Genomic DNA, 27,955 nt, shown 5'->3' on the forward strand with positions numbered 1-27,955 from the left:
CCGAGCAGGTCACCCCAACCCTGCAGCAGTAACCAGTGAGAACTGCAAAGCAGTGGGTTGGCGTCAATTATTTCCTTATTCTTTTCCCCAAAGAAGAGCTGATAAAAGCTGATGTGAAAAGGGAGGACAAGAAGATCTCGCTGACGTGCACAGCAGGAACAGAACGGCGATCAGAGACCGCTGCTTGCTGGTGTCAAGTGCAAAAGAGAGACGCAGATTGAAGCTGAAAAAAAATAAGTCAGAGAGTTTTAAGTAGTTTTAATATCAAGTAGGCAATTTACAGAATAAAAAGCCAAGGTGCCACGGTGATCAGAATACAGATAGCTGTGCTGGTTTTAGAAGCATTTAGTTCCTAAGTGCAGCTGAAGAGGAGGAAGGTGCTGGTTGCTGTGGGACCCATCTGCTGGTGCTGCAGGGCTTGTTTTCCCCATTTTAAATGAGTTTTTCAAGTCCTTTCAGCCCGTTGTCTCTCCAGCTCCCGGCGGTGAGTGCAGGGTCCCGTTTTGGGGAGGAGGGCTAACGCGGTGCTCTTGTCACCACAGGCGGAGGAGTTCCGCACGGCCGTGCACGTGCTGCTGGAGTGGCTGTCGGAGGCTGAGCAGTCCCTGCGCTTTCGGGGAGCGCTTCCCGACGACGCCGAGGCCTTGCAGTCCCTCATCGACACGCACAAGGTAGCGGGGAAGCTCTGAAGCGCAACCCGAGCAAAAATTAACAGGGGGGGAATATCGGTGAATGATTCATTTGGGCTTTTCCAGGAGTTCATGAAGAAAGTGGAGGAGAAGAGAGTGGATGTGAATGCGGCGGTGGGCATGGGGGAGGTGATCCTGGCCGCTTGCCATCCCGACTGCATCACCACCATCAAGCACTGGATCACCATCATCCGGGCCAGGTTTGAGGAGGTGAGTCCTCCAGGCTGGAGGTCCCAACAGGGATTGGAGAATCATAGAACCGTAGGATAGTTTGTGTTGAAGGGACCTCCCCAGCTCCCCCAGTGCCACCCCTGCCATGAGCAGGGACATCTTCACCAGCTCAGGTTGCATCCAGCCTGGCCTGGGATGTCTCCAGGGATGGTTCATCCACCACCTCTCTACCCAACCTGGGCCAGGCTCTCACCACCCTCAGGGCAACAATTTCTTCATGTCCAGCCTGAATCTCCCCTCTTTAGTTTAAACTATCACCCCTTGTCCTATCACCACTGCTCAAAGGTCTGTCCCATGGTCGTGGGTCCTGCCCAGGCTCACGGTCACCTCTGCGTCCCCACCAGGTTCTGACGTGGGCGAAGCAGCACCAGCAGCGCCTGGAGTCGGCGCTTTCCGAGCTGGTGGCGAACGCGGAGCTTCTGGAAGAGCTCCTGGCTTGGATCCAGTGGGCTGAGACGACCCTGATCCAGCGGGACCAGGACTCCATGCCACAAAATATCGATCAGGTCAAAGCTCTCATCTCCGAACACCAGGTGAGCACCCGGGAGAGGGGTGGAAGGCATTTATTCCTGCCCCCCCCATGGAGGAGGCATTAACTTCTCTGGGAAGTCGCTATGAAAACAGCCTGTGACCCAACCAGAGCTGTCACCTGGCAGCAAAGCCACCTCAGGGGACAAACTCCAGCACTGGCAGATCCAAACCAACCCCATCGCTGGTGCTTACTGCCCATATCTCCTCTGCAGGCTTCACATGGCCCAGGGAGGGTCTGGAGCAGAAAGACACTCAAAACATCTCAAAACTGCCAATGTTTTCTTGTCCCTTCCGTATTTTGACAGTCCTTCATGGAGGAGATGACACGGAAACAGCCAGACGTGGACCGGGTCACCAAGACGTACAAGAGGAAAGCGACCGAGCCCCCCCACGGGCCTTTCATCGACAAGTCCCGCAGCAACAGTACGTCTGTGCTCTATATGCAGCTCGTGGAGGAAATGAGACGCATAGGAAGCTCGTTAACTGTGATTATCAATTAACGAGGCATCCCGCATTGACAGCCACCAGGAAGGCGGTTGGGACTTGTTGGGAGGGGACAATCCAGGTGGCGTTTGCCTAAACACCCTGTCGCTGCGCTTCGCTTTCTCTCTGCAGCCGCTTTGCGATGAGGTTTTGGGTTATTTAAAATCCTTTCTCAACGTCAGCGTCCAACGTGAATCCCCAATAATAAAATATATGCCATTGCTGCTCTTTCCTGAACCACAGACTCAACGAACCCACCAAGGCCACCTCAAGCAACTCCTTTTCGCTTGTTTTGCAGGGAAATCCCTGAGCCAAGCCGCACCGCCCAGCATGCCCATCATCTCCCAGTCGGAAACCAAGAACCCGCGGATCAACCAGCTCTCGGCCCGCTGGCAGCAGGTCTGGCTGCTGGCGCTGGAGCGGCAGCGCAAGCTCAACGATGCCCTGGACAGACTGGAGGAGGTACCGCCCGCGTTCCCTACATCACTGCTGCCCCTTCAATTGCCCAGCTCTATATTCATTCTGAAAACTACCTCTTGTAATTAACGTTAATGAAGCGCTTTGCGCCCCGGCAGTCGCTATCTGTAGTAACGGCGGCCAGGCCTGCTTTACTCCTACTAATTAGTCTAACAATTACTGTCTCTTATCTTTTCCCAACATCTAATGGAACTTTTGTTTTCATTTATGCTTAACAAAGCAGCTATGCCCAGAAGTGAGTGGTTATTTTTGGTTTTTTCATCTTTTGTTGCTTTTGCTGTAGGTCAGTTCAGTTTCTACGTATTAATGTTCTTTTCTTTGTTGCTTTGAACTCCCGAGAATGTTTAGAGCGAACAACCAAAAAAAGAGCTCTAGAAATTGTCGCGTTACCTCGCTGTGAGCTGCTTGAGCTGGTGGGGTCGTGGGAGTCATTCTGGGGGGGTGTTCATTAAAATTGAGGGGCGAGAGGCTCATCAGAGGCGGCTGGGCCAGTGTTTGCAGAGCTGAGATTGTGCCCCAGCCGCTCTCTTACCTGGAAGATGAGCAAAATATCCCTTCCTGGCTGCTTAGGGGGAAAGGGAGAGGGAAGATTTGTCCCCAAAATGGTGCCAGCGATGGGTTTTCCTCCCGGGCAGACCCTGGCGAGTCGTTAGGTGAAATCCCGGCCGAGGAAGCGTCCCCAAAAGCCCGAGCAGGGACAGGGGGGTGTGTGTGTGTCCATGTGCGAGTAGCTGATATCTCTGCGTGTTTTGTCCCGCCCTGGGGGATGCTGCATCCCGTGTCGATGGCTGCGCTGTGTGTCCTGTTCCTCCAAGTCCCCTCGTTAACGGGGGTCGTCTGGATTAACCCAGCTAACCCTTCCCGGGCGGGTGGGTTTGGGTGCTGTGCCTTCGGGGGTTTCCTCGGCTGACTCTCGCGGGTTCTCTTCCAGTTGAAGGAGTTCGCAAACTTCGACTTCGACGTCTGGCGGAAGAAATACATGCGCTGGATGAACCACAAGAAATCCCGCGTCATGGATTTTTTCCGGCGCATCGACAAAGACCAAGATGGGAAGATCACCCGGCAGGAGTTCATCGACGGCATCCTGGCCTCTAGTAAGTCCCTGCCTGAAAGGAGCTTGGAAAATAGAATCACAGGATAATTTTAGTTGGAAAAGACCCTCAAGATTATCAAGTCCAACCATAACCCACCCTTGGCACTGCCCCATGTCCTGAGAACCTCATGTCCGTCTGTCCAACCCTCCAGGGATGGTGACTCCAGCACTGCCCTGGGCAGCCTGTTCCAATGCCCCACAGCCCTTTGGGGAAGAAATTAGCCCAAATTTCCAATTTCCAATCTCCATTTGTGATGCTGAGGGTGGTGAGACCCTGGCCCACGTTGCCCAGGGAGGTTGTGGATGCCTCATCCATGAAAACATCGAACATCACATTGGATGGGGCTCTGAGCAACCTGAGCTGGGTGCAACCCTGCTCATTGGGGTTGGACTGGATGAGCTTGGAAGGCCCCTTCAACCCAAACTGTTCCATAATCATAGAATTATAGAATCATTTTGGATGGAAAAGCCTCTCAAGCTCAGTGAGTCCACCTGTTAACCCATCCCCATCACTGCCCCATGTCCTAAGGAACCTCATGTCCGTCTGTCCAACCCTCCAGGGATGGTGACTCCAGCACTGCCCTGGGCAGCCTGTTCCAATGCCCCACAGCCCTTTGGGGAAGAAATTGGTCCTAAATCCAACCTCAACCTCCCCAGGCGCAACTTGAGGCCGTTTCCTCTGCTCCTGTCCCTTGTTCCTTGGGAGCAGAGCCCAACACCCTCCCTGGCCACCCTGCTGTGACAAGGTTGTCCCTGCTCAAGGACCAAGATGCAGATGACACACCGACTCTGATCAGGTCCCACCATCAGCCCCTCATTTCTCTCCCCTTCCAGAGTTCCCCACCACCAAACTGGAGATGACGGCGGTTGCCGACATCTTTGACCGTGACGGCGACGGCTACATCGATTACTACGAGTTTGTGGCCGCTCTCCATCCCAACAAGGACGCCTACCGCCCCACCACCGACGCCGACAAGATCGAGGACGAGGTGACGCACCCAAGGAGACGGGCGCTGGGCGTGCGGGTGGCTCAGGGTGCGGGTCGGCAGTGGGGAACACAAAAAGGAGGGGAAAAAAGGATTGCGGTGGTGCTGAGCTAAAATAATGGGCTGGTGCCACCAGTACCTGGTGTGATTTTGAAAGGGGGTGTGTTATCCAAGCTTTTTGGGGGGAGACGTGCAAAATCACGGTCCCTTACCTGTCTTTGCTGCTGGCAGGTCACCCGGCAAGTGGCCCAGTGCAAGTGTGCCAAGAGGTTCCAAGTGGAGCAGATCGGCGAGAACAAATACCGGGTAAGGCAGAGGGGGCCGAATCCTGCTCCGGCGGCACAAACCCTGTTCCCCCTCCCCACCCGGAGAGGGGTCCCCGTCTGGGGGTGCCCAGCGTGGTGTGGGGGACGGAGCCGCTGAGCCGTGTTTGCCCAGGGTGTTCCCCAAATCAGGAGAACATAAGTGTCCCTGTTCTGGGGCGCCCGGCCCCCGTGAAACGCCGCATTCACCGCGCCGGCGCCCGCCCTTGAACTTCTGCTGGCGGCCGAGTGTGCCTTACGCCGGTGTTTTTCTTAGCGGCCTCCCGAAGAAGGGAGAATAATTTCCTTAAAGAATCTCTTTGTAACGCGGCTTGTTTATGTTTCGAATCGTTCCCCGAGGTCGAACCGGCGCAAGGAGCCGGCGGCGCTGCCCACATTCCCGCCCATGACTTTTTGGAGGTGATGCTCCAACCGGGAGGAGCCAAACCACAGGGCTCACCCCCCCAAATCTGCACCGGCCCCAAGCTTCTCCCACCCAAATACCATAAACCCCCTGGATTTCTAACTCCCCGCAGTTAACAGTTGTCATGATTATTGCACTGTTAATCCCATAAATGTTTTTCTTGTTTTTTCTTTCCCCTCCTCTTCCTCTGGACTTTCCTTCCCCCTCCCCATCCCCTCTCCCCCCACAACTCCTCTCCCTCCGTAGTTCTTCCTCGGCAATCAGGTACAGTTTGCCTTGCGATGCTGTCTCTCAACTCTTTCTCTATGTTTTTGTTAACAAACGTAGCTTTGTGTGTCCGTTCGCTCTGGTTTTGGTGCTGCGGGAGGATGATCTGTGAGCGCTGCTCAGCAGAGCCTGGTCCAGACAAGGGCTTAAGTTGAGGGGGGGGACACCCCAAAACAAAGGAGAAAAATTCAATGGATAAAAGCAGAATTTGACAAAATTTAAGAGATTTTTCGCTCCGTGGCTCCTTTCTCAGATACATTAGGGATGTTGATGGTAAGCAGTGGCAAACCACAGCATCCTGCGGTGGGGAGCACTGGGATACTGGTGAGGAGCACTGGGATACTGGTGAGCTCGTGCTCAGGGTGCCCTTTGGGCAACCTGGATTAAATCCCAGGGGTGCAAGTACGGCTGTACCAGGCTCTGGGTGGGTTTGGGTCGCAATCACCGTGGAATGAGAATGCCGAGTGTCCACCCCTTTAATCCCGTAGGTAACGATAATTAAACCCTCATCCCCACCGTACCCACTGAGTAACTCCTAACGGGAGCAGAGCTCCCGCAACCCGCATGTGTCCCCGTTCCCGTCATGAGATGAACGGTGCAGCTTCTTTTTAGCATGTGGAACGATGATGCCCCACCAAAAACATGCCCAGTAAAAGAAAGAGTCTTGGATGTCAGAAGCGGACGGATCCAAGAGAGCTCTGGTTTTCATTTAGACAGTGATGATAGGAGAATTTTCAACAGTGACTGAAAAGGAACATAAAAGTGACAGTGGGGATGAGAACTGCCCCGTCCCTGGTGATCCCTGCTGCAGAAGCAGCTCTTGAAGCGCAGTCCAGGGTCCCACGGCCCCGCGGGAGGGAGGGTCAGAGATGCCGTCACCTCCTGCCATGACCCATCTGTGTGGCTTTGCACTCTCTATTGTCATTTAATCTCTTGGTTTTTACATTCTTATCCACCCAGCTGCTTTTTTAAACATATTTTTAACCATTCTGAAGATGGTTTTGCTTTCCAAGGCCGATTCCCTTACCTTCTCATCGCAGCAGGTGCTCTGTAGACCTGGATCCATCCACACCAGGTCCTGCCCAGGTCCCAATTCCTGGACTTGACCGTCCAGGAGCTTTAGGGACCTTTGACAAACACACAAATGCTTCCCATTCGTGGTGCGCTCCTTGGAAATCACAGGTGTTTCAAGCCGCTAATGAACATTGCAATCACTAATCAACATTGCTGTGGGATTCCTGCCTGGATTCCCATCACTCTGCACTCACCGAAACATCCTCACGGGGCGATCTCTTGTGGCGGGGGCTTGTTTTTTGGCTGGTGGGGTCAAGTCTGAGGCTCAGTGCAATCCCTGGGCCTCACACTTGGTGACGGGAGGTTCTGGCTCGGCGGTGATGAATCAGATGGCTGTTTTCCATGTGGGCTGCACCAGGAGGGTCGTTGCATTGCCAGCCTCTATTTCCTTCACGGTAAAAGGAAAAACTACAATTTTAGCTGAGAAAACCCATCCAAAGTCCAAATTCCAAATTCTCCTTTGCTGCTCTAAAACATTCCAGCGTTAAAACTGAAGGATTTGGGTGGTTTCATTACCTTAAAACCACGCAGCGGAAAAACTCCTGTAAATTGGAACTGGCCTGCGCTTACTCCAGAACAACATATCTGGAGAAACCTTAAAAGTATTCAACAGGTCAAACAGACGTTTCCAGTGGCTTTGCCCTGGTGCAGCCTGCTGTGGGAAGGAGCCCAGTGTCCCCGGTTGTGTCCCCCCGTCTCTGAAGTGTCCCCTTGGCTCCGCAGTTCGGCGATTCCCAGCAGCTGCGCCTGGTCCGGATCCTGCGCAGCACGGTCATGGTTCGCGTCGGCGGAGGATGGATGGCCCTGGATGAGTTTTTAGTGAAGAACGATCCTTGCAGAGGTAAGAGGGTTCCTTGGTTTTATGCAACTGAGGTGGTTTGGAGTTGGAGAACTGGTCTGTGAATGAGCAAATGGGACCTGAGTGGGACACACCACCAGCAGGGACCGTGGAATCACAGGATGGTTTGGGTTGGAGGGACCTCCCCAGCTCCCCCAGTGCTCCCCCTGCCATGACAGGGACATCTTCACCAGCTCAGGGTGCTCAGAGCCCCGTCCAGCCTGGCCTGGGATGTCTCCAGGGATGCTTCATCCACCACCTCTCTGCCCAACCTGGGCCAGGCTCTCACCACCCTCAGGGCAACAATTTCTCCTTCATGTCCAGCCTGAATCTCCCTCCTTTAGTTTAAACCGTCACCCCTTGTCCTGTCACAACAGACCCTATGTAAGCTCTGGCCTCCAAAGCCCCGGTATTGGTATCAGGCCCACACAACCCTCAGCTCTCCTCTCCTTTGCCCCTTCCAGCACGAGGACGGACCAACCTCGAACTCCGGGAGAAGTTCATCCTGCCGGAGGGAGCCTCCCAGGGGATGACCCCCTTCCGATCGCGAGGCCGAAGATCCAAACCCTCCTCCCGGGCGGCCTCCCCGACGCGATCCAGTTCCAGTGCCAGCCAGAGCAACCACAGCTGTGCCTCCATGCCATCCTCCCCCGCCACGCCGGCCAGCGGAGCCAAGGTGGGGTTCGCACGTGAAGGCCCCGTCTTTCCTCTCCTTTAGATCCTGGTGGTCTCCAAACCCCATCCTGGTGGTCTCCAAACCCCATCCTGGTGGTCTCCAAACCTCATCCTGCTGACCTCCAAACCCCATCCTGGTGGTCTCCAAACCCCATCCTGCTGGCCTCCAAACCCCATCCTGGTGGTCTCCAGACCCTATCCTGGGGAGCTGGAGGAGGAGGAAGGTTGGGGATGAGGAGCTGGATGGTTCCTTTGCTCTCTGGTGTCCATGTGGTGGGCTGGGATGGGGCAGGACGGGTTTTCAGCCCCAGTTTGTGGTTGTGTGCTCCCCCAGGCAGGGCCGTGGCGCAGGGAGAAGCCATCACCCATCGTCTCTCCTTCCCCACCGCATGCATGTTTTATTTCATCATATTTGGTTTTTTTCCCATTTACTTTAATTTATATATTTCCCATTTACTTCTCATTTCATTTTAGTGCCGTTTTCCCCCCTCGTTCCAGATACTTTTCCGTTTCTTTTGGTTTTATTTCACTCACTTCCATCTTCCCCCCCTCTCCCCTCCTTGGATTTTCCATTTCGCAGACTCCACATCACTTCTCCCGATGTTATGACAAACCCTGGTTGATAAACAGTAAAGCGGGCACCCCCCTGAGGGGATTCGATTATTCCGACTTCCAGCTCCCGAGCGCCGAGGTAGAGTATGGGCCGGCAGCCCCAGGACCTGCCCGCGGCCGCCGCGCCGCTCTCGACGACAAACCCTCCTTTTTGCCTGGTTTTAACGCTTTTCTTGTGATAGAGCAGCGCTTGGTAGCACCGCTAACGCTCGGACTGTTAGCGTTTTTCATGGGTTTCAAACTCGGATTAAAGAAAACGCCAAAATATACATATATATATATATATATATAAAGCACGGTGGTTTGCAGTTCACTCGCAAACCAAAAGAGCGATGTTTATCCTCTTGTGCTTTCAACTTGAGCAGCTTTTAAGCTTTGAAAAGCAGCCACGTTTGGCTTTTTAGAATTGAAATCCAGCAGCCGAGTTGAGACTTGAAAACCAGCTACAGCGCATGCACGGTAACCACGTCACCTTCCTTTTGTGTTCATCACCGTGTCGAAGCACGTCTGGTGTGTCCAGCGCTGCCACCGGCTTGATGCTCCCAGGAGGGTGAATTCGGGCTGAGATTTTGATTCCCCTGAAGTTTCAGGACCTTTCCGACCTTGCGGATGGGTGATGAGAAGTTCCTGGTGATTCGCGGTGCTGGCGAGACAACCGCGTCTCGCTCGGTGGTGCTCACACGGAAAAGAGAATGATTTTAAATCATGAGAAGGCCAGGAGCACTTCCCCGACTGCCTAAACTGCCTGCTTGCTGCTGTTAACATGTTTATAAAATAGGTTCAAGGACGAGAATCGAAATCTCTGGTGATGCAAATGGTACCTTCGCAATCACGTCTTAATGGATTTTAATGCCCCCGGCTGCCCCTCTGCCTCATTGCAGCTCCAGTTTCGTGATGTTTCAAGGTTTCTAAGTTTCCCAAAAATCACAGGGAGTAGAGGGAAACCTCTCCGGCTCTTGCTTTAAAGCTCATTGGGAAATCATCCGCTGTTAATGCACGTTTATCCAGGGATGCAGCTGGGATGGAGCCGTCCCTGCAGCGATGCCGGGACAGGGGACACAACGGGCAGTCGCTTTCCTGCCCCAAACCCAGAGCTTTCTGGGGTTATAGAAACTGGAGCTGCCCTTCCCAGCTGCTCCGGGTGCCCTCACCCTGCCCAGCACCTTCCCCTTTGCTTTAATCCGCAGCGGCGGGAGCCAAACTGCCCCTTGAGCTGCTTTTCCAACCCTCCATCTGCGTTCAAGACATCTTAAAGGTCGGGGAAAGCACCGTTTCAGGATGCGACCCAAGCAGATTCGTTGTGTTTTGCGTCCCACTGGTGCTCATATTTGGGTGGTGGGTGCATGGACCTGCCCGCCGAGGTCCCTCCGACTCGGCCGAGCCGATGTCTCCGGACAACAGGACACGCTTCTCAAGTTGCTGCGTTGTATTTGGCCTTCCAAAGCGGTCCTGAGCTGCTCAGGTGCTAAAATACCTATTTTTGCAAGATACCACTCTCTCTTTGGAGAGCTTTTGAGCCCAGATGATGCTGTCATCTCCACATGGATAGCAGCTTTGCTTTTATTCCTTTTTCCAACACACAGCTGCGCATCAGCCCGCAGCGCACAAGCTGCCACCGCCTTCGGAATTTTTGGGGCTTTTTTTCCTTTTATTTTAATTAAGCGCTGCTGAAACGACAGCTCGTGTTCTCCTTGACCGTTAAGATGAGCGTTTCTCCAATGTCAAAGTGTTTCTGCTGAGGCTGCTGATTTTGGATGTGCTCTCGGCCCCTTGGCGGCTCAGGCGGCCCCTGAACGATGCTCTGTGTGCTTCCTCCCAAGGTGACCCCCTCGGCGGGCAGCAAGCTGAAGCGACCCACCTTCCACTCCAGCCGGACCTCCCTGGCTGGGGACACCAGTAACAGCTCCTCACCGGTCTCTACAGGTGCCAAAACCGGTCGGGCAGGTGAGTTAGGCACAAAAAAACCTCCTGCTGCTGCTCTTCCTATTTGGTTGCTCAAATTGGAGGAGAATATATCAAATATGTAGGGAGCCCCCAGCGAGCTGGGAGGTTGGTGCCCCACTCGTGTCCTGGTTTTGCAGTGTGAGGACTTATGGGTTCTTCCAGCTCAAGATGTTCTGTGAAGGGGATGGAGCACAAGTGTGATGGGAGCGGCTGAGGGACCTGGGGGTTCAGCTGGAGAACAGGAGCTGAGGGGAGACCTTCTGATCTCTGAACTGCCTGAAAGGAGCTTGGAGCCAGGGGGGGTCGGGCTCTGCTCCCCAGGAACAAGCGCCAGGAGCAGAGGAAACGGCCTCAAGTTGCGCCAGGGGAGGTTGAGGTTGGATTTAGGAAAAATTTCTTCCCCAAAGGGCTGTGGGGCATTGGAACAGGCTGCCCAGGGCAGTGCTGGAGTCACCATCCCTGGAGGGCTGGACAGACGGACATGAGGTTCTCAGGACATGGCGCAGTGACCGGGATGGGTTAACAGGTGGACTCACTGGGCTTGAGGGGCCTTTCCAACCAAAATGATTCTATAATTCTATGATTATGGAATGGTTTGGGTTGAAGGGACCTTCCAAGCTCATCCAGTCCAACCCCAATGAGCAAGGACACCTGCACCCAGCTCAGGTTGCTCAGAGCCCCGTCCAATGTGACGTTGGATGTTTTCATGGATGGGGCATCCACAACCTCCCTGGGCAACCTGGGCCAGGGTCTCACCACCCTCAGCATCACAAATGGAGACTGCAAATTGGAATTTTGGGCTAATTTCTTCCCCAAAGGGCTGTGGGGCGTTGGAACAGGCTGCCCAGGGCACTGCTGGAGTCACCGTCCCTGGAGGGTTGGACAGACGGACATGAGGTTCTCAGGACATGGGGCAGTGCTGGGTTTGGTTTAATGGTTGGAATCAATGGTGTTCTCAGGGATGTGGGATAGTGCTGGGGGGGTTATGGTTGGACTCGATGATCTTGAGGGTCTCCTCCAACCAAATGATTCTATGACTTGGTGGGGTGCTGGTGGGTTTGGGGCTGGGGAAGAAACCTCCATCCTCCTCCATCCGCTCACCTGAGCTCTTCTCGCAGACCCCAAGAAAACCGCCAGTCGTCCCACCAGCCGCGCCGGGAGCCGCACGGGCAGCCGGGCCAGCAGCCGGCGGGGCAGCGACGCCTCCGACTTCGACCTCCTGGAGACGCAGTCGGCGTGCTCCGACACCTCGGAGAGCAGCGCGGCCGGCGGGCAGGGCGGCTCGCGCCGGGGCATGGCCAAGCCCTCCAAAATCCCAACCATGTCCAAGAAAACAACCACTGCCACCCCAAAAACGCCAGGCCCCAAGAGATAATACTGTACCCACCGCCCTCCCCAAAGCGAGAAAACCCCCCAACCTGTGTCCAGTTTTTAAACCCTGCTACGTACATTGGATGTATATTTATTCTAAATGGGAGAAACTATATTGTTAAAAGTGTAAAAGAAAGTTGTGTTATGAAGCTGCCTTATTTGGGTTTCTTTTTGTTGGTTCTTTTTTATTTGTAAGTTACTATTTTCATGTGAATATTTATGTAGATAAAAATTGCCTCTCGGTGCCCCCTGTTGAGAGAGGGGCCTGGAAAACTGAAATGGGGGAGAAAAGTAATAAAATATATGAAAAAAAAGTTAAAAAAAGGAAAAAGAAAAAAAAAAAAGGAAGCAAAAAAGGTCAAGATGTGAAAGTGTAAAGAAAAACTACAATATAAATAGGATTTCTGCGCGGTGCAGGGTGCGAACCTGCTTTATCTTTTAGGATTGTTTCCTAAATGCATCTTTATAAACTGAACTTGCTGTCTCAGCAAGGTAAATTATATTTAAAAAGCAAGACCTGAATCCTGCAGTGTTCAAGGAACTCTTTTGTACATCACAGATACCTCAACCAGAGGGACGTGAGGTGAGGGGACTTGGGGCTCGATGTTTCCATTTTTTTAAAGCAATGTGGTTTTACCTGAAGAAAGCGGAGTTTGACTGAATAAAAAGATTTGCACACACTACAGCGAAGCTCATGGCAATTGCTGTCTTGAAAATACTGTCCCGAGCACTTAGTTTTTAACGAACAAAGAACCGGTGCTGGGTTTGGGGAGGGGTTCACGCTGGTGAGATGGGATCACTGATACATCCCTTAGCGGTGGCGGGTCCTACAAATTAAAGGATTCTCCTGCATCCGTGGCCTAAGAGACCGACCCAAGGTGTTCCTTACAGAATTTGCTATTTATCTGCGTATTTCTTTTTCCTATTTATTATTTAACTGGTCATTCCACTTCCACCCAGGCTGAGATTGATGTGACCTCTGCTCCGAGGAGAAATCTGGACTTACACGCACAGTCGCTTGTCCTTGAAATGAGTCTCACCAGCACACTTGCTACGAGTCCTGTCTCGCTTTTGTACGCTACTTTTTCTTTGTAATAAAACCCAACTGACCAAGTGACCAGGAGACGGGCTCGGGGATCGAGCTCTCCGGAGCTCCTCTATTTATTAAACGTTGTTCCTCACCGGCTCTGACCGTGTTGCTGTGTGATTCTCTCAATTGGTTGAAATTGAGGCAAAACTGAAGCTCTACCAATGAATTGTTTAAAAACCAGACACATTTTTGTATTAAAATTGCTTGCGGTAATAAACAATCTTGCCTCCTACTTTATTCTACAGTCTTAGCTTTTTAAGTACGAGAAATGGAGCCATTTATCCCATGCGGGGAGGTGATGGATGTGCCGACCATGAAGTGTCTGCACCCGGGTTTCCCTGCAGAATGGAGCAGGGAACCACCAGCCCCCAAATTAAAAGGCTCAGATGGGTGCACAGGTTCTGGTGAGGGTGCTCGGTGGTGCAGGTGCCCACAGGTGAGGACCCAGGTTGGTGAGGGTGCGTGTTGGAGTGGGTGTTTCTCAGCGAGGTGCGTGGTGGGGTTGGGTGTTGGTGAGATGGGTGCTCGGTGAGGTCAGTGTTTGTGGTCATGGGTGCTGCCAAAGTGGGTGCCTGTGAGGCTGGATGCACACGTTGGGTGCCCATGGGTTTGGGTGTCAATGAGGGGGTGGATCCACTTGGTTTTGGGTGCCCACAGGGGTGATGGGTGCCTGTGGGTTTGGGTGTTCATGGCTTTGGGTGCTCCTGAGCACCTGTGGGTTTGGGCGTCAACAAGAGTGAGCGCCCATGGGTTTGGGTGTCAATGGGAGTGAGGACCCACGGGTTTGGGTGTCAATGAGGATGTGTACCCACGGCTGAGTGTCAATGGGAGTGGATGTCTAATTTTGATTGCCCACAAGGGTGAGCATCTGCAGAGGTGAGTGCCCATGAGGGTGAGCATCCTAGGGATGGGTGCCCGTGGGATTGGGAGTTCATGGGTTTGGGTTTTTGCGCGTTTGGGTGTTGGTGGGTTTGTGTGTTCCTAAGTTCGGGTGCCCACGAGGGTGAGCATCCCCAGGGTGGCTGCCCGTGGGTTCACATGCCCAGCGATGCTCCCCGCGCCCCGGGGGCCGCAGGACGGGGAGGGCCGGGGCGTCCCGGAGCCGTGGCCGGGGCGGTGCCGCCGGCGGGACCGTCCCTTTCCCTCGCCCCGCCGGGGCGGGCCGGGGCCGTGCCGGTGCCCGGGGCCGTTCCGCACCGCACCGTGCGGGGGGGCGGCGGTGCCATGGGGCCGGGGCGCGGGGGGGCGGCGGGCCGGGGTCCGCTGGGGGCCCTGGCGCTGCTCTGGGCCGTGGCCGTGCTGTGCCAGCTGGGCAGCGGCAGCGTCCTCCGCCGCCGGCTCCACACCGCCGGGTTCCTGCAGCGGCGGCTGAGCGGCGGGGAGCGGCGGGACGTGCAGCGGGAGATCCTGGCGGTGCTGGGGCTGCCCGGGCGGCCCCGGCCGCGGAACCCCCCCGCCGCCCGCGCCCCCGCCGCCGCCGCCCCGCTCTTCATGCTGGATCTGTACCACGCCGTGGCCGGGGAGGAGGAGGCGGAGGAGGAGGAGGATGAAGCGGCGGTATCGCGACCGGTGCTCACCGGCTCAGCACCCAGAGCCCCCCGCCCGGCAGCGTCGTCAGCCGCGCCGACACGGTCGTCAGCCTCGTCAACATGGGTGAGAGCAGCGGCGGGGACAGCGGGGGAACCGGGAGGACGTCGGGGGCACCGGGAGGACCGGAGCCTGCGCGGGCACCGGGGAGACGGAGGAGCGCGGGCGGGATATAGGCGGCTTTGGCAGGACCGGGGGAACCGGAGGGACCGGAGCCGGGGTCGGGGGACCGCGATGAACGGGCAGGACCCACACGGCTTGGGCAGGACCGGAGGGACCGGGTCGCACGGCCGGACCGGGATCACCGCAGCACATCGAGGCAGGACCGGGCGGTCTCGGGAGCACCGGGCGCAGCGGTTGAGCCCCGCACAGGGCAGCGCAGCGGCCCGGGGCGCTCGGCGCCCTCGCCCGCAGCGCCTGGGAGGCACCGGGGAGCAGCGCACAGTCGGACCGGGGCGCTCGGGGCTGCGGCGGCCGCACTGCCGGGCTGGGCACGGCACGGAGCCCCGCTGCCAACCCAGCCCTGGCTGCCGAACCCCCCCAGACCCAAACCCCGAAGAACAAGCCCCGTCCCTGGCTGCGGGCAGGGTCTGTAGCTGTTGTACCGCCGGCCCCGAGCATCCCTCGCTCCTGGGGTGCTTTCTCAGTGCGTCCCTGCTCAGCAAAGACTCTTTTGCACAGAGCTGAGCTTAATAGCAGCAGGAGAGTGGCTGTGAGGGATGCGGTGGCCGTGGGCCCGTACCCTGGGTGCTGGGAGAGAGATGCTGTGGTCGGTCCTGGCAGGTCGGGCCCAGCCAGCACAAAACCCAGCTCTGCTTAAGAAAGTGGAGAGAGGGAAAGTCGTGCAGCGAGGGTGGGCTGGGACCACGGTGGGACAGCTTGGTCAGCACATCCCCAAGTTCCCACGGACTGGGCTGCTTCCCCCAAACGGTGTCTCCATCATAAGGCAGCAGAGGGAGGCTGGAAGCCGCGGGGGGACGAGGCAGGCTCGTCCTGCTCCAGAGACACGCGTCACCCACCCCGCGCTCCCCATTTCGGTGGGCAGATATGAACTGGTTGCAGAGCGAGCGGGGAGCGCAGGCAGGACAGCAGCTCTCTCGTGCCAGCAGCAGGGTGGACCGAATTACCTGCGGTGGGACACTGAATCACAGTTCAAAATAAAATCCTCAAGGTTGCTAATTATTGCTGGAATCCCGTCCAGCTGGTTACTGAGCAATGCCCGGCTCCATCCACCGTCCTGTTTCCAGGCGATTGTGTGAGCGGCAGTGAAAGCAGAGCTGTTTCCAACCAGCATCAGTAAGAACTCAGGGTGCAAGGGGTCCCCCCATGGGGGCAGGCACTGCGGTGACCTGAACCCAGCAGGTTACGTAGACCAGGCGTTTGGATACGGATGTTTTTCCTGCTTCTGCTCGATGCTTTAAGTGATGTTTGGGTGGCCCTGTCCAGGCCAAGCCCAAGGATTTTGGGGGAGCACTGGTGCAATGGCTGGGGACAAGGTGCAGAATAAGGGGGTGTTAGTGAGCGCAGAGCAACATCCTGGGCCATGAGCTGCAGATGTGGCCGGTGTCCTGGGCTCAGTGATGCCGACGGGAGCAAGGACCCAGCACCCAGCTCCTATCTAGAGCCCTTGGGGCTGTAGGTGCTCAGCATCCCAGGGGAACCAGGACCAAGGGAGGCGATGCTGGGACACCCAGGCACCACACAGGCACCAAAAAGTGCTTTAAAACGGCCGGACTTGGTGACAACCAGGGTGGGATGCTTGGGGATGCTGGTGCCGCTCCCCTTCATGGAGCAGCCGGGAGAGTTGGAGAACACAGTTCCAGCCTTCAATTTGAATGGCTTTGATTTCTGTGGCTTCGTCAACCCCTTCATGTTAATTAAATAAAGTTTTATGGGAGAAGGCCAGCTTTCATTTGCATGTGTAATTTGCTGCGCAATTACCATGATGGGACATGCAAATGGGGTAAGTCGGTGCTCCATTGGGCACTTGGACCTCTTTGCTCGCGGCTACCCGGCGTAGCCCTGTGTGAGCCGGCCGGGAGCGCAGCTCCCAACAACACGCCTCTGCTGGGAAGGGGAAGGACAAACCTCCCCGGCACACAAACACAACCCGGGTTGGGCGGGCAGAGCACCCTGCCCGGCCGCGAGCCCCCCCGGGTGATGGGTGGCCACTGGGCACATCGGTTGAGTTTGGTGATGCTGGATCCGCCCGTCCCATCCTGTTTGCATGAAGAGAAACCTCTTCCCATAAGCCTGCCCCGTGCTATTTCTGTGCGCCAACTGAAGGAGTCAGGTGGGTTGTATTTTTAAGCCTGGGGTAAGGCTGGGCTTTGAGATTTCATCTTGGCCAGGGCTGAGTCACAGTGATGCTCAGGGTGTAATCACGGAGCAGAGAGGTTTGTAACGGGAGGCGAGGAGGAGCCTGGCGATGCTGCAGGGTCCCTGAGCCCCCCACGATCACCACAACACACACGTCCTCTCCTCAGGCTGGACATGAAGGAGAAATTGTCACCCCTGAGGGTGGTGAGAGCCTGGCCCAGGTTCCCAGAGAGATGGTGGATGAACCATCCCTGGAGACATCCCAGGCCAGGCTGGACGGGGCTCTGAGCAACCTGAGCTGGTGAAGATGACCCTGTCATGGCAGGGGGGGCACTGGGGGACGTTTGAAGGTCCCTTCAACCCAAACCATTCTATGATTCCCTCTGTGGCATCTGCGTTGCCCGGGAAGCACCAGACTCTCCTGCAGCTGTTGTGGATGGATCAGTGCGGCAACTCTACCCATGTCTGGGCACCTTTCTGGCAAATCCTGGTTTTACCGGGTGTGCGTCCCGGGGAGCACCGAGGGGGACAGAGCAGTTTGCACTTGTGGGACAAAGCAGAGCCTCAGCTGCATTTCTCAACATCCAGGATAAATGTTAAATCTCTCCCCACCTCAGAAAACCTCCAGAGCTTATTTTTTCCTGCTAGCAATGAAGGGCAGCATCTTCCTTGCACCTCCTTTAAACCTATTTTAGGATGCAGAGCACTTGATGTGGTTGAATATCCTGGCATTTCCTTTTAATTTAGTGTCTGAAATGATCATGGGGACCATCGGGAGCAGCCAGGACCGGTAATTACGACTGATGTGCAGTTTATAGAAACAGAGAAAGTTCAAAATGAAAAAGTGAAGCTAAAAAGAACCTGGGGAGCGGGACGAAGGGCCAGCAGCCCCGGCCCCTCCATCTCTTGGAAGGGACCAGGACCATGCAGCGATGGGGAGACAACAGGCCCAGGGCTTGCATGGCCCCACAGACATTTATGTACCTATATAATAGATTTTGAATTGTTTTGGGGGGATAGTGGGAGCACACAACACAGCCATGGCATTCGGCTTTGGGGAAAGATGCATCAGCTTCTGGGGGCAAGACGGTAAATGCCAAATGAGGGGGGCGAAGAGAGCAAAGAGCTTGGCTTGGGGTTTTTTTAGTGCGTCTCGTCGCAATCCGGATAATCCGCCCACAGATAATTGAGGGTTGGCGGTGTGGCTGAGTCAACCCGCTCCAATCAATCGCGGGCTCCGGGGCACGACGGGGAGGGCCCATCGCCCCCCAGCACCCACTTTTCTGCCTGCAACAAGCAGCGCTGGGGGTTTTGGGGGCGCGATGTTCACTCCCCTGCTGCAGGGTTTGTAATTTTGTGGCCCTTCATAGTTTTTGCCAGAAAACGCGGTGATATTAAATCCTCCCCATCACCCTCCTTTGCTGCATTGACCCCGTGCCAGCGCAGAAGATGCTTGAGCCTTGGTTCTGCTCCACGAAATGGGGGGGAAAGCGGGGATCCCTCCTCGTGTCTCAGCCCAAATGCTCGGCAGGTTGCTATTAAGTCCAGCTCATTTTGTTCGTCAAGGCGCACAGCTAATTGCCGTCACCATGAGCATTTCTCATCGCTGGGCTTCACCCAGCCCCATCTCCTCCGTCACCTCCGCAGCTGATGGATGTGACAATTCCATAACAAACTGCACCTTTAGCAAAGGTTTTCACCCTTTTCCAGGGGCTGAAAATCACCCCAGGGGCCTTTTTTTGGTGTCACTGGGTCCCTGTGACCCCTTTGGCTGTGTCACAACCCCCCTGCCCATCCCTGGACCCACCCGGGTGGTACAGCCGCATCACTTTGCCAAAACCACTCGGTCCGTGGTGATCGATGTGGTTTGTGAGCTGATATTTAATTTGGTTGGGTCTTGGCTGGTGCCAGGGAGCAAAGGGGTGACCTGTGAAATACCCAGGTGACCCAAAATACCTGAGGGGACAGCAGTCTGTACATTGGTGTCCCCTTTACCGACCACGGGACATCCAGGTGGGGACAGCAGTCTGTATATGGGTGTCCCCACCATGGGACATCCCGGTGGGGACAGCAGTCTGTATATGGGTGTCCCCTTTACCAACCATGGGACATGCCGGTGGGGACAGCAGTCTGTATATGGGTGTCCCCTTTACCAACCATGGGACATCCCGGTGGGGACAGCAGTCTGTATATGGGTGTCCCCTTTACCAACCATGGGACATCCCGGTGGGGACAGCAGTCTGTATATGGGTGTCCCCTTTACCAACCATGGGACATCCCGGTGGGGACAGCAGTCTGTATATGGGTGTCCCCTTTACCAACCATGGGACATCCCGGTGGGGACAGCAGTCTGTATATGGGTGTCCCCTTTACCAACCATGGGACATCCCGGTGGGGACAGCAGTCTGTATATGGGTGTCCCCTTTAGCAACCACAGGACATCCCGGTGGGGACAGCAGTCTGTATATGGGTGTCCCCACCATGGGACATCCTGGTGGGGTTTGTCAGTGAGAAAATAAAAAAGAAAATAAAAGAAAAATATGAAAGAAAAAAAAATGAAAGAGAAAAGGGGAAAAAGGGAAAAGAAAAAGGGAAAAAGGAAACAAGATAAAAAGGGGGATTCCTACAGCTGCATTTTTGGGAGATCTGAAGATTTTGCATGAGGCATCAATGGTCTCAGCAGCATCCTCAGCGGCCCAGGAACATTAAACCACCCGTGATGGGTCGGTGGATGAGATAAAATTGCAGCCAAGGGCTGGGGAGCCCCCAGAGGGGTTCAGGGACCGGTGTGTGTGTGTCCCCCCAGGGCCGTGTGGCCGGATCCGGCTCCCTCAGCATCCTCCCCCTGCAGCTGCCGCTCTCCGCATCCGCCCGGCCGCGGGCTTTTTTGGGCACATCCCTTGTGGTGAGCGGTGGCTGCAGGGAATGTGGGTTTTAAAAAGAAATGAGGAAGAGAAAAGAAAAAACCTAAGAAAATAAAACAATCAGCGCATGCATCATTAAAATCTCAGCGTTCGACTCAGAGCGACGCTCCTCCCATACAAACAGGGGCATCAGCTTTACGATGTATTAAACTCAGGCTGGTTCCCCTCCACCCGCTGGAATCAGCTAAAAATGGCATTTAAAACGTGTGTTCTTCTATATTGAATTATTTGGTTGGTTTTATTTGTTCGGGTTATTTTTAAGAGCGAGCACCAGGGTCGGATTTGTTACATCGCTTTTGTGCCTGAAGCGGGAGGAGTTTTAATCGCTTTAATTACATTCAGGCATGGCAGCCTGGGATGTTTTTAAGGACCGATTTGAAGAAAATAATTATATATTAGAGAATCCGTGTGGGGCTGTGTTACTGTAAAGAAAAACTGTTTGTGTCTTCACGGACTTAATTAAAAAAATGAAGGTTTATTTCCACAGAGCCGGGACCCAACATTTCCCCACAGTCTTGTTGAGGTCACAAAGCTTCACATAGGGGACCCACGACACCCAAAAACGGCCCTGGGGTGTCCAGACTTTGTCCCCTGAGCACCTGCTGCCAGAAAAGCTTGCAAAAAACCCCATTTCTGCTCCAGATGCTTCTGCTCACCCCAAAACTTGTGGGGTTTTGGGTGGGTTTTTCACCCTTTGGAGAAACGCAAAGGGGTTCAGCCCCTGAATCACGGCGCGAGTGGCAACTTCTTTGCGTTCCTGCCGTAGCTGAGCCTTCATGCTTTTTATTTGATTGTTTTAATTTAAATTAATAAAAAAGAAATAGGGCTGGAGGTTGGTGGGTTTACAGCAAGATAAAGTCAGGGAGGGCGTGCAAAATTAGGGAGGATTTGCACACGCGCATTGAAACTCTCAGGAGAGGAGAGGTGGGAATTCGCAGCAGCAGCCGAGAGCTCAGCAGGGTTTATCCCCAAATTGGGACAAATTGGGGTGTTGTGCTGGCACAGCCTCCTGAGCCCTTTCCTCCGCAGTGGAGCAGGACCGGGACATCTTCTCCCCGAAGCCGTACTGGAAGGAGTTCAGATTCGACCTGACCCAGGTGCCCACGGGCGAGTCGGTGACGGCCGCCGAGTTTCGTATCTACAAGGCGCGGGGCGTCACCCGCCACGCCAACAACACCCTCCACGTCAGCATCTACGAGATCGCGGCCGAGCACGCCAACAGGTGACGGGAATGAGGACGGAGACAGGGATGGGGATGAGGGTGGTGAGGATGGAGATGGTGGGGATGGAGATTAAGGTGGTGAGGATGGGGATGGAGGTGAGGATGGAGAAGGGGATGGGGATGAAAATGGTGAAGATGAGGATGGAGATGGGGATGGAGATGGTGGGGATGGGGGTGAGGGTGGGGAGGGTGGGGATGGGGAGGGAAGGGTGGGGATGGGGGAGGGTGAGGAGGGTGGGGATGGGGGTGGGGTGGGTGGAGGTGGGGATGAAGATGAAGATGGTGGGGATGGAAATAAAGATGGCGAGGATGGGGATGGAGACAAAGATGATGAGGGTGGGGATGGAAATGAAGATGTTGGGAATGGGAAGGAAGACAGGGATGGGAATGGTGAGGAGGATGGGGATGGAGATGATGGGGATGGAGATGATGGAGATGATGGGGATGGAGATGATGGGGATGATGGGGATGGAGATGATGGGGATGATGGGGATGGAGATGATGGATGATGGGGATGGGGATGATGGATGATGGGGATGATGGGGATGATGGGCATGATGGGGATGATGGGGATGATGGGCATGATGGGGATGATGGGCATGATGGAGATGATGGGGATGATGGGCATGATGGAGATGATGGGCATGATGGAGATGATGGAGATGATGGAGATGGAGATGATGGGGATGGAGATGATGGGGATGGAGATGATGGGGATGGAGATGATGCCCCCACAAGCCCCAGCCCTTTCCCTTCCCATCACCACCCAAAAGCCACGGGCAGCAGCTGCTCCCATACTTTCCCACCAGGCAGTGCCAGGGCTGGGATGATGCTTTTCCCGGTGCCACCACCATGTGTGGCACAGCCGGAGGTGCCGGGAGCCACCGTCAACCCAGGACCTGCACAGACACAGGCACCGAGGAGTCATTTCCATGAGCACCCTTTGGGTGCTGTTACTCACCTGCTCTTTCCCCCCATCTCCGCAGGGAATCCGACCTGTTCCTGCTGGACGTCCAGGACCTGCGTGCCGGGACCGAGGGCTGGCTGGTGTTCGACGTCACGGCCGCCAGTAACCACTGGTTAGTGGATCGGAAATACAACCTGGGGCTGCGGCTCTACGTGGAGACAGATGACGGTGAGCCCGCTTAACCCCCTGCAGCATTTGGGGCCAAATCCCCGGGAATTGGAGCCCTCTTGTTCCCTGTTGGTGCCACAATGGGAGGTGAGGAGGGTTCATCTTGCTGCAGTTTTGAATTTCCAGCTGCGATGGGGAACCACAGAGCTCTGGGTTTGTAGACAAGCCCTGATGGTGCAGCCTCCCAAAGGCATTAATGCTAACGAGGTTCCTGGTGTGGGCTGTAATAACCTCATTAGCACTTAATGAACTCCTTACCTGGAGGGATCCTTGTGTGTGTGTGTGTGTTCCAGAGGATTAACCCTCTTCTCACCACGGGATCAAATCTGCTCCAAAGGTGCCTTTTTCAGGTACAAAGACGCAATGCTGAGGGGCACAAGGAGCATCTTCAACCCATGGGGTGGAATTAGCAGCTGTTTGTGCCCCATCCAACCCCCTCCCAGTGCCTTGAGCTTTGCACCCAAGGGGAAAATCAGTTGCTTGGGGTCACTCGGTTTGTCCCCAAGTTTCTCTGTGTGACCACACAGGTCCAGCCGCTCGGGACACCCAAACTCCAGCTCTCCACTGCAAATTCAGTGCTGGGCCCCTCAGGTCAGGAAAGAGATTGAAGTGCTGGAGCGGGTCCAGAGAAGAGCAACAAGACTGGGGAAGGGACTTGAACACAAGCCCTATGGGGAGAGGCTGAGGGAGCTGGGCTTGTTCAGTCTGGAGCAGAGGAGGCTTAGAGCTGAGCTCAGCACTCTCTAGAACGACCTGAAGGGCAGTTCTAGCCAGGGGGGATTGGGCTCTTCTCCCAGGCACTCAGCAATAGGACAAGGGGGCAGGGGCTTCAACTCTGCCAGGGGAAATTGAGGCTGGAGATGAGAAAGCAATTCTGTGCAGAGAGAGTGGTCAGCATTGGAATGGCTGCCCAGGGAGGTGCTGGACTCACCGGCCCTGGAGGTTTGTAAACTGAGATTGGCCATGGCACTGAGTGCCATGATCTGGTGAACAGACTGGAGTTGGACCAAGGGTTGGACTTGGTGATCTCTGAGGGCTTTTCCAACCCAGCCCATTCTGTGATTCTGTGTATGATTTCCTGTGTTGTTTTCTCCTCGCTTTAACCGAATGCGTTCATTCTGAGAGCAGCCCCGTGCGTGGTCTCGTCCTTGCAGGGCACAGCGTGGACCCGGGTTCTGCGGGGTTGCTGGGCCGCCGGGGTCCCCGCTCCAAACAGCCCTTCATGGTGACATTTTTCCGGGCCAGTCCCGGCCCTGCGCGCATCACCCGGGCAGCCAGAACCCCCAGGAGGCGGCAGCCCAAGAAGACGAACGACCTCCCGCATCCAAACAAGCTGCCGGGAATCTTTGGTGAGATCAAGAACAATTTGTTCATAGCTTGTCTTGCAAGGAATCCCAATTTTGGCCCATAAATGGGGAGCAAAGAACTCTGGGTTTTTAGGATGGGGTTGTTAGTGGTGCAGGGAGTCCAGGGTGGGTACCCTTGGAGGGGACAGTGGGGTTTTGGCTATACCTGAATATTTGGACTTTTCGCATCGTTGCTCTGAAATTGGGAAGAGGGCAATAAATTTCAGGCTGGTTTGAAGCTGCTTTTCTCTTTGTACAAGCACAGAGGATGGGGATGGGAATGAAGATGAGGATGGAGATGGAGGTGAGATGAGGATGGAGATGAGGATGAAGATGAGGACGGGGATGGGAATGAAGATGAGGATGGAGATGAGGATGGAGATGAGGACGAGGATGGAGATGAGGATGGAGATGAGGATGGAGATGAGGATGGAGATGAGGATGGAGATGAGGACGGAGATGAGGACGGAGATGGAGATGGAGATGGAGATGATGGAGATGAAGATAGAGATGAGGATCAAGATGAGGATGGAGATGGAGATGAAATGGAGATGAGGCTCCTCTAACTTTTCTGGACTAACCCCGATGACACGGGCTGCTCTGTCCCACCCTGAGCGGGGCCGATGCTGCACAAGGGGTGGGACGTGGGATGTTGGAGGTGGGACATGGGTCGGTGGGATGTTGGTGGGGGGACGGTGGGATGTTGAGGGTGGGACGCAGGCTGTGGCACCGCGGGTGATGCCGCCTGTCCCCTTGTCCCACAGACGACGTCCACGCCGCGGACGGGCGGCAGGTTTGCCGGCGCCACGAGCTCTACGTCAGCTTCCAGGACCTCGGCTGGCTGGTACTTGTCTGCAGGGAGAAGTAAATGCAAAAAGACCCCCCAAAAATCACCCCCCCCCATCCCAGCCCATGTTCTGCCCATGCAGCGAGCTGCAGCGCTGTGAGTGGCGGGGAAGGCACGCACGAACCACCACAACCCAAACCTACCGGTGACCCTGAAAAACTCACGGCTCAGGCTAAAAACAAAGTCAAACTAAACCTTTGCTGCTGGCGCAGCTGCTGCAGGAGGAGCCGCTTGGGTTGTTTTTGCAGGTGGGGATGGATGAGCTGGCACAGAAAGGGCAAAACCCACAGTGTAACCAGTGTAAATCGTTGTATTGTTTTTAATGTTGCTTTTTTTTCTCTGCAGGATTGGGTGATCGCCCCGCAGGGCTATTCGGCCTATTATTGTGAGGGGGAGTGCGCCTTTCCATTGGACTCCTGCATGAACGCCACCAACCACGCCATCCTGCAGTCCCTGGTCGGTGCCACCCGCGGTGACAGTTTGGGGGGACACCGGGGGTCCCAGGGGAGCCGTAAGGTCCCCATGAAAATCGGGATATGGAGCTGGATTGAGCGTGTTTAGGTCAGAGGGTTCGGTTTAGTTCGAGCTCCCACTAGAGCGTTGGTGGGTGCATGCACAGCTGGGTGGGTGCATTCACAACTGGATGTGAGCGTGCACATCTGGGTGGGTGCACAAGCATACGAGTGTGTGCACATCTGGGCGGGTGCATTCACAACTGGATGTGAGGATGCACATCTGGTGGGCGCACAAGCATCTGGGTGCTCACGCATTGCGGTGGGTGCTCACACATCTGGGTGGGTGCATGCACATCTGGCGTGTGCTCATGCACCTGGGTGGGTGCATGCACATCTGGTGGGTGCTCACACACCTGGGTGGGTGCTCACGCATCTGGGTGGGTGCTTGCACATCTGGTGGGTGCTCACGCATCTGGGTGGGTATTCACACATCTGGGTGGGTGCATACACATCTGGTGAGTGCTCACGCACCTCGGTGGGTGCTCACGCATCTGGGTGGGTGCTTGCACATCTGGTATGTGCTCACGCGCCTGGGTGGATGCTCACACATCTGGGTGTGCACATGCACAACTGGATATGTACTTGCACATCTGGTGTGGAAGGGCCCCGCGTCTTCCGTGCATCCTCCTCACACAAGCGTTTCACCAGAGGCCCCACGATGCGGCTCCAGTGCCCAAATGTTCAGCTCAGCATATTCCAAGCAGGAAAAGCTTTAATGCCCCGTTGTTGGGGCTTTTTTTTCCCAAACCCACCCCTCCATCCCGGCCAACGCTTTAATTTCTGGAATTTCCTGCCCTGTGAGTGTCTGATTTCCCAATGGCACAGTCACACCGGCTCCGGTGTTCACTCTTAATTACAGGGAGCGCCGAGTCCTTGGCCGAGCCTTTGAAGGTGTCGCCTGGCGGGGTTCAGTTTTTGCATTAACAAAGCTGCCAGCGGCCCCATCCGGGCTTGGGCACAATCCTGGGAGGGGTCCCCATATCCCCTACACCCACCCATCACCCCTAAACCCCAAATTCCTCCCCAAACGGAGCCCTTTGGGCAGGATGTGAATCACCTGGCGCCCAGATCCGGTCCTTCTGGGAAGCGCCGGGGCGAGCGCGGCCGAGGATTCGTGCCAGCCCTGCAAATAGCAGGGTTTGGAGCACAAACACCCGACTTCCGAACTGGGAGAGCTGGGCTGCCCCGTAATAAATGAATCGCATATGTCGCTAAAGCCAGCGAGGGCTGCGTGTGTCCTGGAGCCTCGCAGTTTGGGGGAAATTACTGGGATAACGGGTGTCTTGAGCGGGGGATGAATGAGCCAAAGCAGATCCAGGTCCATAGAGGTGTTGTGTGCTGAAGGCTTTAGTGCAATATGTTAAATTTGCAGCGGTGCTGAGCACTGAAGGCAAATTATTGCAACAGCACCCAGCACCTCATGCTGGGGTGAGCCCCACAATGCCCTGGTTTGGTTTATTTTAATTATTTTCTTAGCCATTTGCCTATTTATAGTGAGCCCAGAGAGCCCAAATTAACGAAGGGGCTGCCTGGCCCGATCCAACATAAACTGCAGCCGGGACTGCCCGGAGCGCAGAATAAATATTTTTGCAAAAAGCTGGAAATAATCTCCCCATTCACTCGGGGTGTTTTTTGCAGTTACGAGCTACTTTGATGCTTTTTATTCTGCTTGGAGTGGTGCTGACGGGCTCCGTCCTCCCCCAGGTCCACCTGATGAAGCCCGAGGCCGTGCCCAAGGCGTGCTGTGCCCCCACCAAGCTCAGCGCCACCTCCGTCCTCTACTACGACAGCAACAACAACGTCATCCTCAAGAAACACCGCAACATGGTGGTGAAGTCGTGTGGTTGCCACTGATGGCCGGGTCCCTACCCCTGGACGTTCCCATCTCCATCCCATCCTCTTCCATTGCATCCCATCCATCTCCATCCCATCCCATCTTATCCCCATCCCATCCATCTCCATCCCATTCATCTCCATCTCATCCCATCCTCTTCCGTCACATCCCATCTCATCTCCACTCCACCCCATCCTTTTCTTCATCTCCATCCCATCCATCTCCATCCCATTCATCTCCATCCCACCCCATCCTCTTCTACCGCATCCCATCCCATCTCTATCCCATCCCATCTCCATCCCATCCATCTCCATCTTATCCATCTCCATCCCATTTCATTCTCTTCCATCCTGTCCATCTCCATCCCATCCCATCCCATCTTATCTGTATCCCATCCCATTCATCTTCATCCCATCCTCTCCCATCCCCTCCATCTCCATTCTGTCCCATCCCTTCCCATCTTATCCCCATCCCAACCCATTCATCTCCATCCCATCCACCTCCATCCCATCCCATCTTACCCCCATCCCATCTTATCCCCATTCCATCTCCACCAGAGCAACACAACATTGTTTTTCTGCTGTGTGTGCAGAAGAGGCATTTCACGGGCTGCACCGTACCTAAAACCCCATTAATTATAATAAAGAATAATTAAAGAACAAACAAACAAAAAAAAATCCTCCCAACCCTTCCTAGAAGCGGATGTAAATAATATAAAAGTTTTATTCTCTTACCCCACTTAATGAGACATAAACATATATACACATATATATATATATATTTAGGAAAGAGAAGATCTGTGGCTGGTTCCGTGTGTATATTTTCGTGGCTGGTGTTTTCCCATCTCCGGCCGAGGCCGTTTGGGCTGGAGGGTAATTAGGACAACGAGGCGGCGTCCGAGTTGCTCTGGGGTTGAGCTGTTTCTGTCCATGAACGTCAAACTAACCCACCCCTACCCAGCGCTTTTAATTCCCTTAATGAAAACACCACCAGCCAATTAATGAGCTGGCTGACTAACCCGCTCCTGTTTGCTTAAAGCTCGCAAAGTACAGCGGGTTGGAAAAAAAGAAGAAAATATCCATATTGAGCTATGACACCGTTATAAAATAAACACCTGGTTTGGAAAGTAAACACGAGGT

The 27,955-nt window shown here is 54.9% G+C and overlaps 2 protein-coding genes across 19 annotated transcripts in view; both read left to right on the forward strand.

Moving 5' to 3' along the window:
• MACF1 (microtubule actin crosslinking factor 1) overlaps nucleotides 1-13,319 on the forward strand; it is a 138,150-nt gene extending 124,831 nt beyond the window's left edge. For 11 of the 18 annotated variants that reach the window (XM_065857236.2, XM_071799029.1, XM_071799033.1 and 8 more), the window contains 14 exons: nucleotides 543-671; nucleotides 756-899; nucleotides 1,265-1,453; nucleotides 1,757-1,874; nucleotides 2,233-2,396; nucleotides 3,343-3,505; nucleotides 4,339-4,493; nucleotides 4,722-4,796; nucleotides 5,463-5,480; nucleotides 7,281-7,398; nucleotides 7,860-8,071; nucleotides 8,651-8,761; nucleotides 10,503-10,626; nucleotides 11,745-13,319. In XM_065857236.2, the coding sequence (XP_065713308.1) occupies nucleotides 543-671; nucleotides 756-899; nucleotides 1,265-1,453; nucleotides 1,757-1,874; nucleotides 2,233-2,396; nucleotides 3,343-3,505; nucleotides 4,339-4,493; nucleotides 4,722-4,796; nucleotides 5,463-5,480; nucleotides 7,281-7,398; nucleotides 7,860-8,071; nucleotides 8,651-8,761; nucleotides 10,503-10,626; nucleotides 11,745-12,001 (1,977 nt within the window). In that variant the 3' untranslated portion in view covers nucleotides 12,002-13,319. The remainder of the gene's footprint in view (nucleotides 1-542; nucleotides 672-755; nucleotides 900-1,264; nucleotides 1,454-1,756; nucleotides 1,875-2,232; nucleotides 2,397-3,342; nucleotides 3,506-4,338; nucleotides 4,494-4,721; nucleotides 4,797-5,462; nucleotides 5,481-7,280; nucleotides 7,399-7,859; nucleotides 8,072-8,650; nucleotides 8,762-10,502; nucleotides 10,627-11,744) is intronic. The other 7 variants (XM_071799035.1, XM_071799037.1, XM_071799026.1 and 4 more) reach the window with 3 other exon arrangements.
• Nucleotides 13,320-14,311: 992 nt separating this feature from the next.
• On the forward strand, nucleotides 14,312-27,943 carry LOC136112491 (bone morphogenetic protein 8B-like). Its single transcript, XM_065857208.2, is given in 8 exon segments — nucleotides 14,312-14,666; nucleotides 14,669-14,740; nucleotides 20,947-21,139; nucleotides 22,126-22,274; nucleotides 23,429-23,623; nucleotides 24,385-24,464; nucleotides 24,813-24,923; nucleotides 26,687-27,943. Coding segments are annotated over 8 exon segments (1,305 nt in total). The 3' UTR covers nucleotides 26,837-27,943.
• Nucleotides 27,944-27,955: the final 12 nt, after the last annotated feature.

The sequence above is a fragment of the Patagioenas fasciata genome, chromosome 25, assembly GCF_037038585.1.
Source record: "Patagioenas fasciata isolate bPatFas1 chromosome 25, bPatFas1.hap1, whole genome shotgun sequence".
In the NCBI taxonomy this organism is placed as follows: Eukaryota; Metazoa; Chordata; class Aves; order Columbiformes; family Columbidae; genus Patagioenas; species Patagioenas fasciata.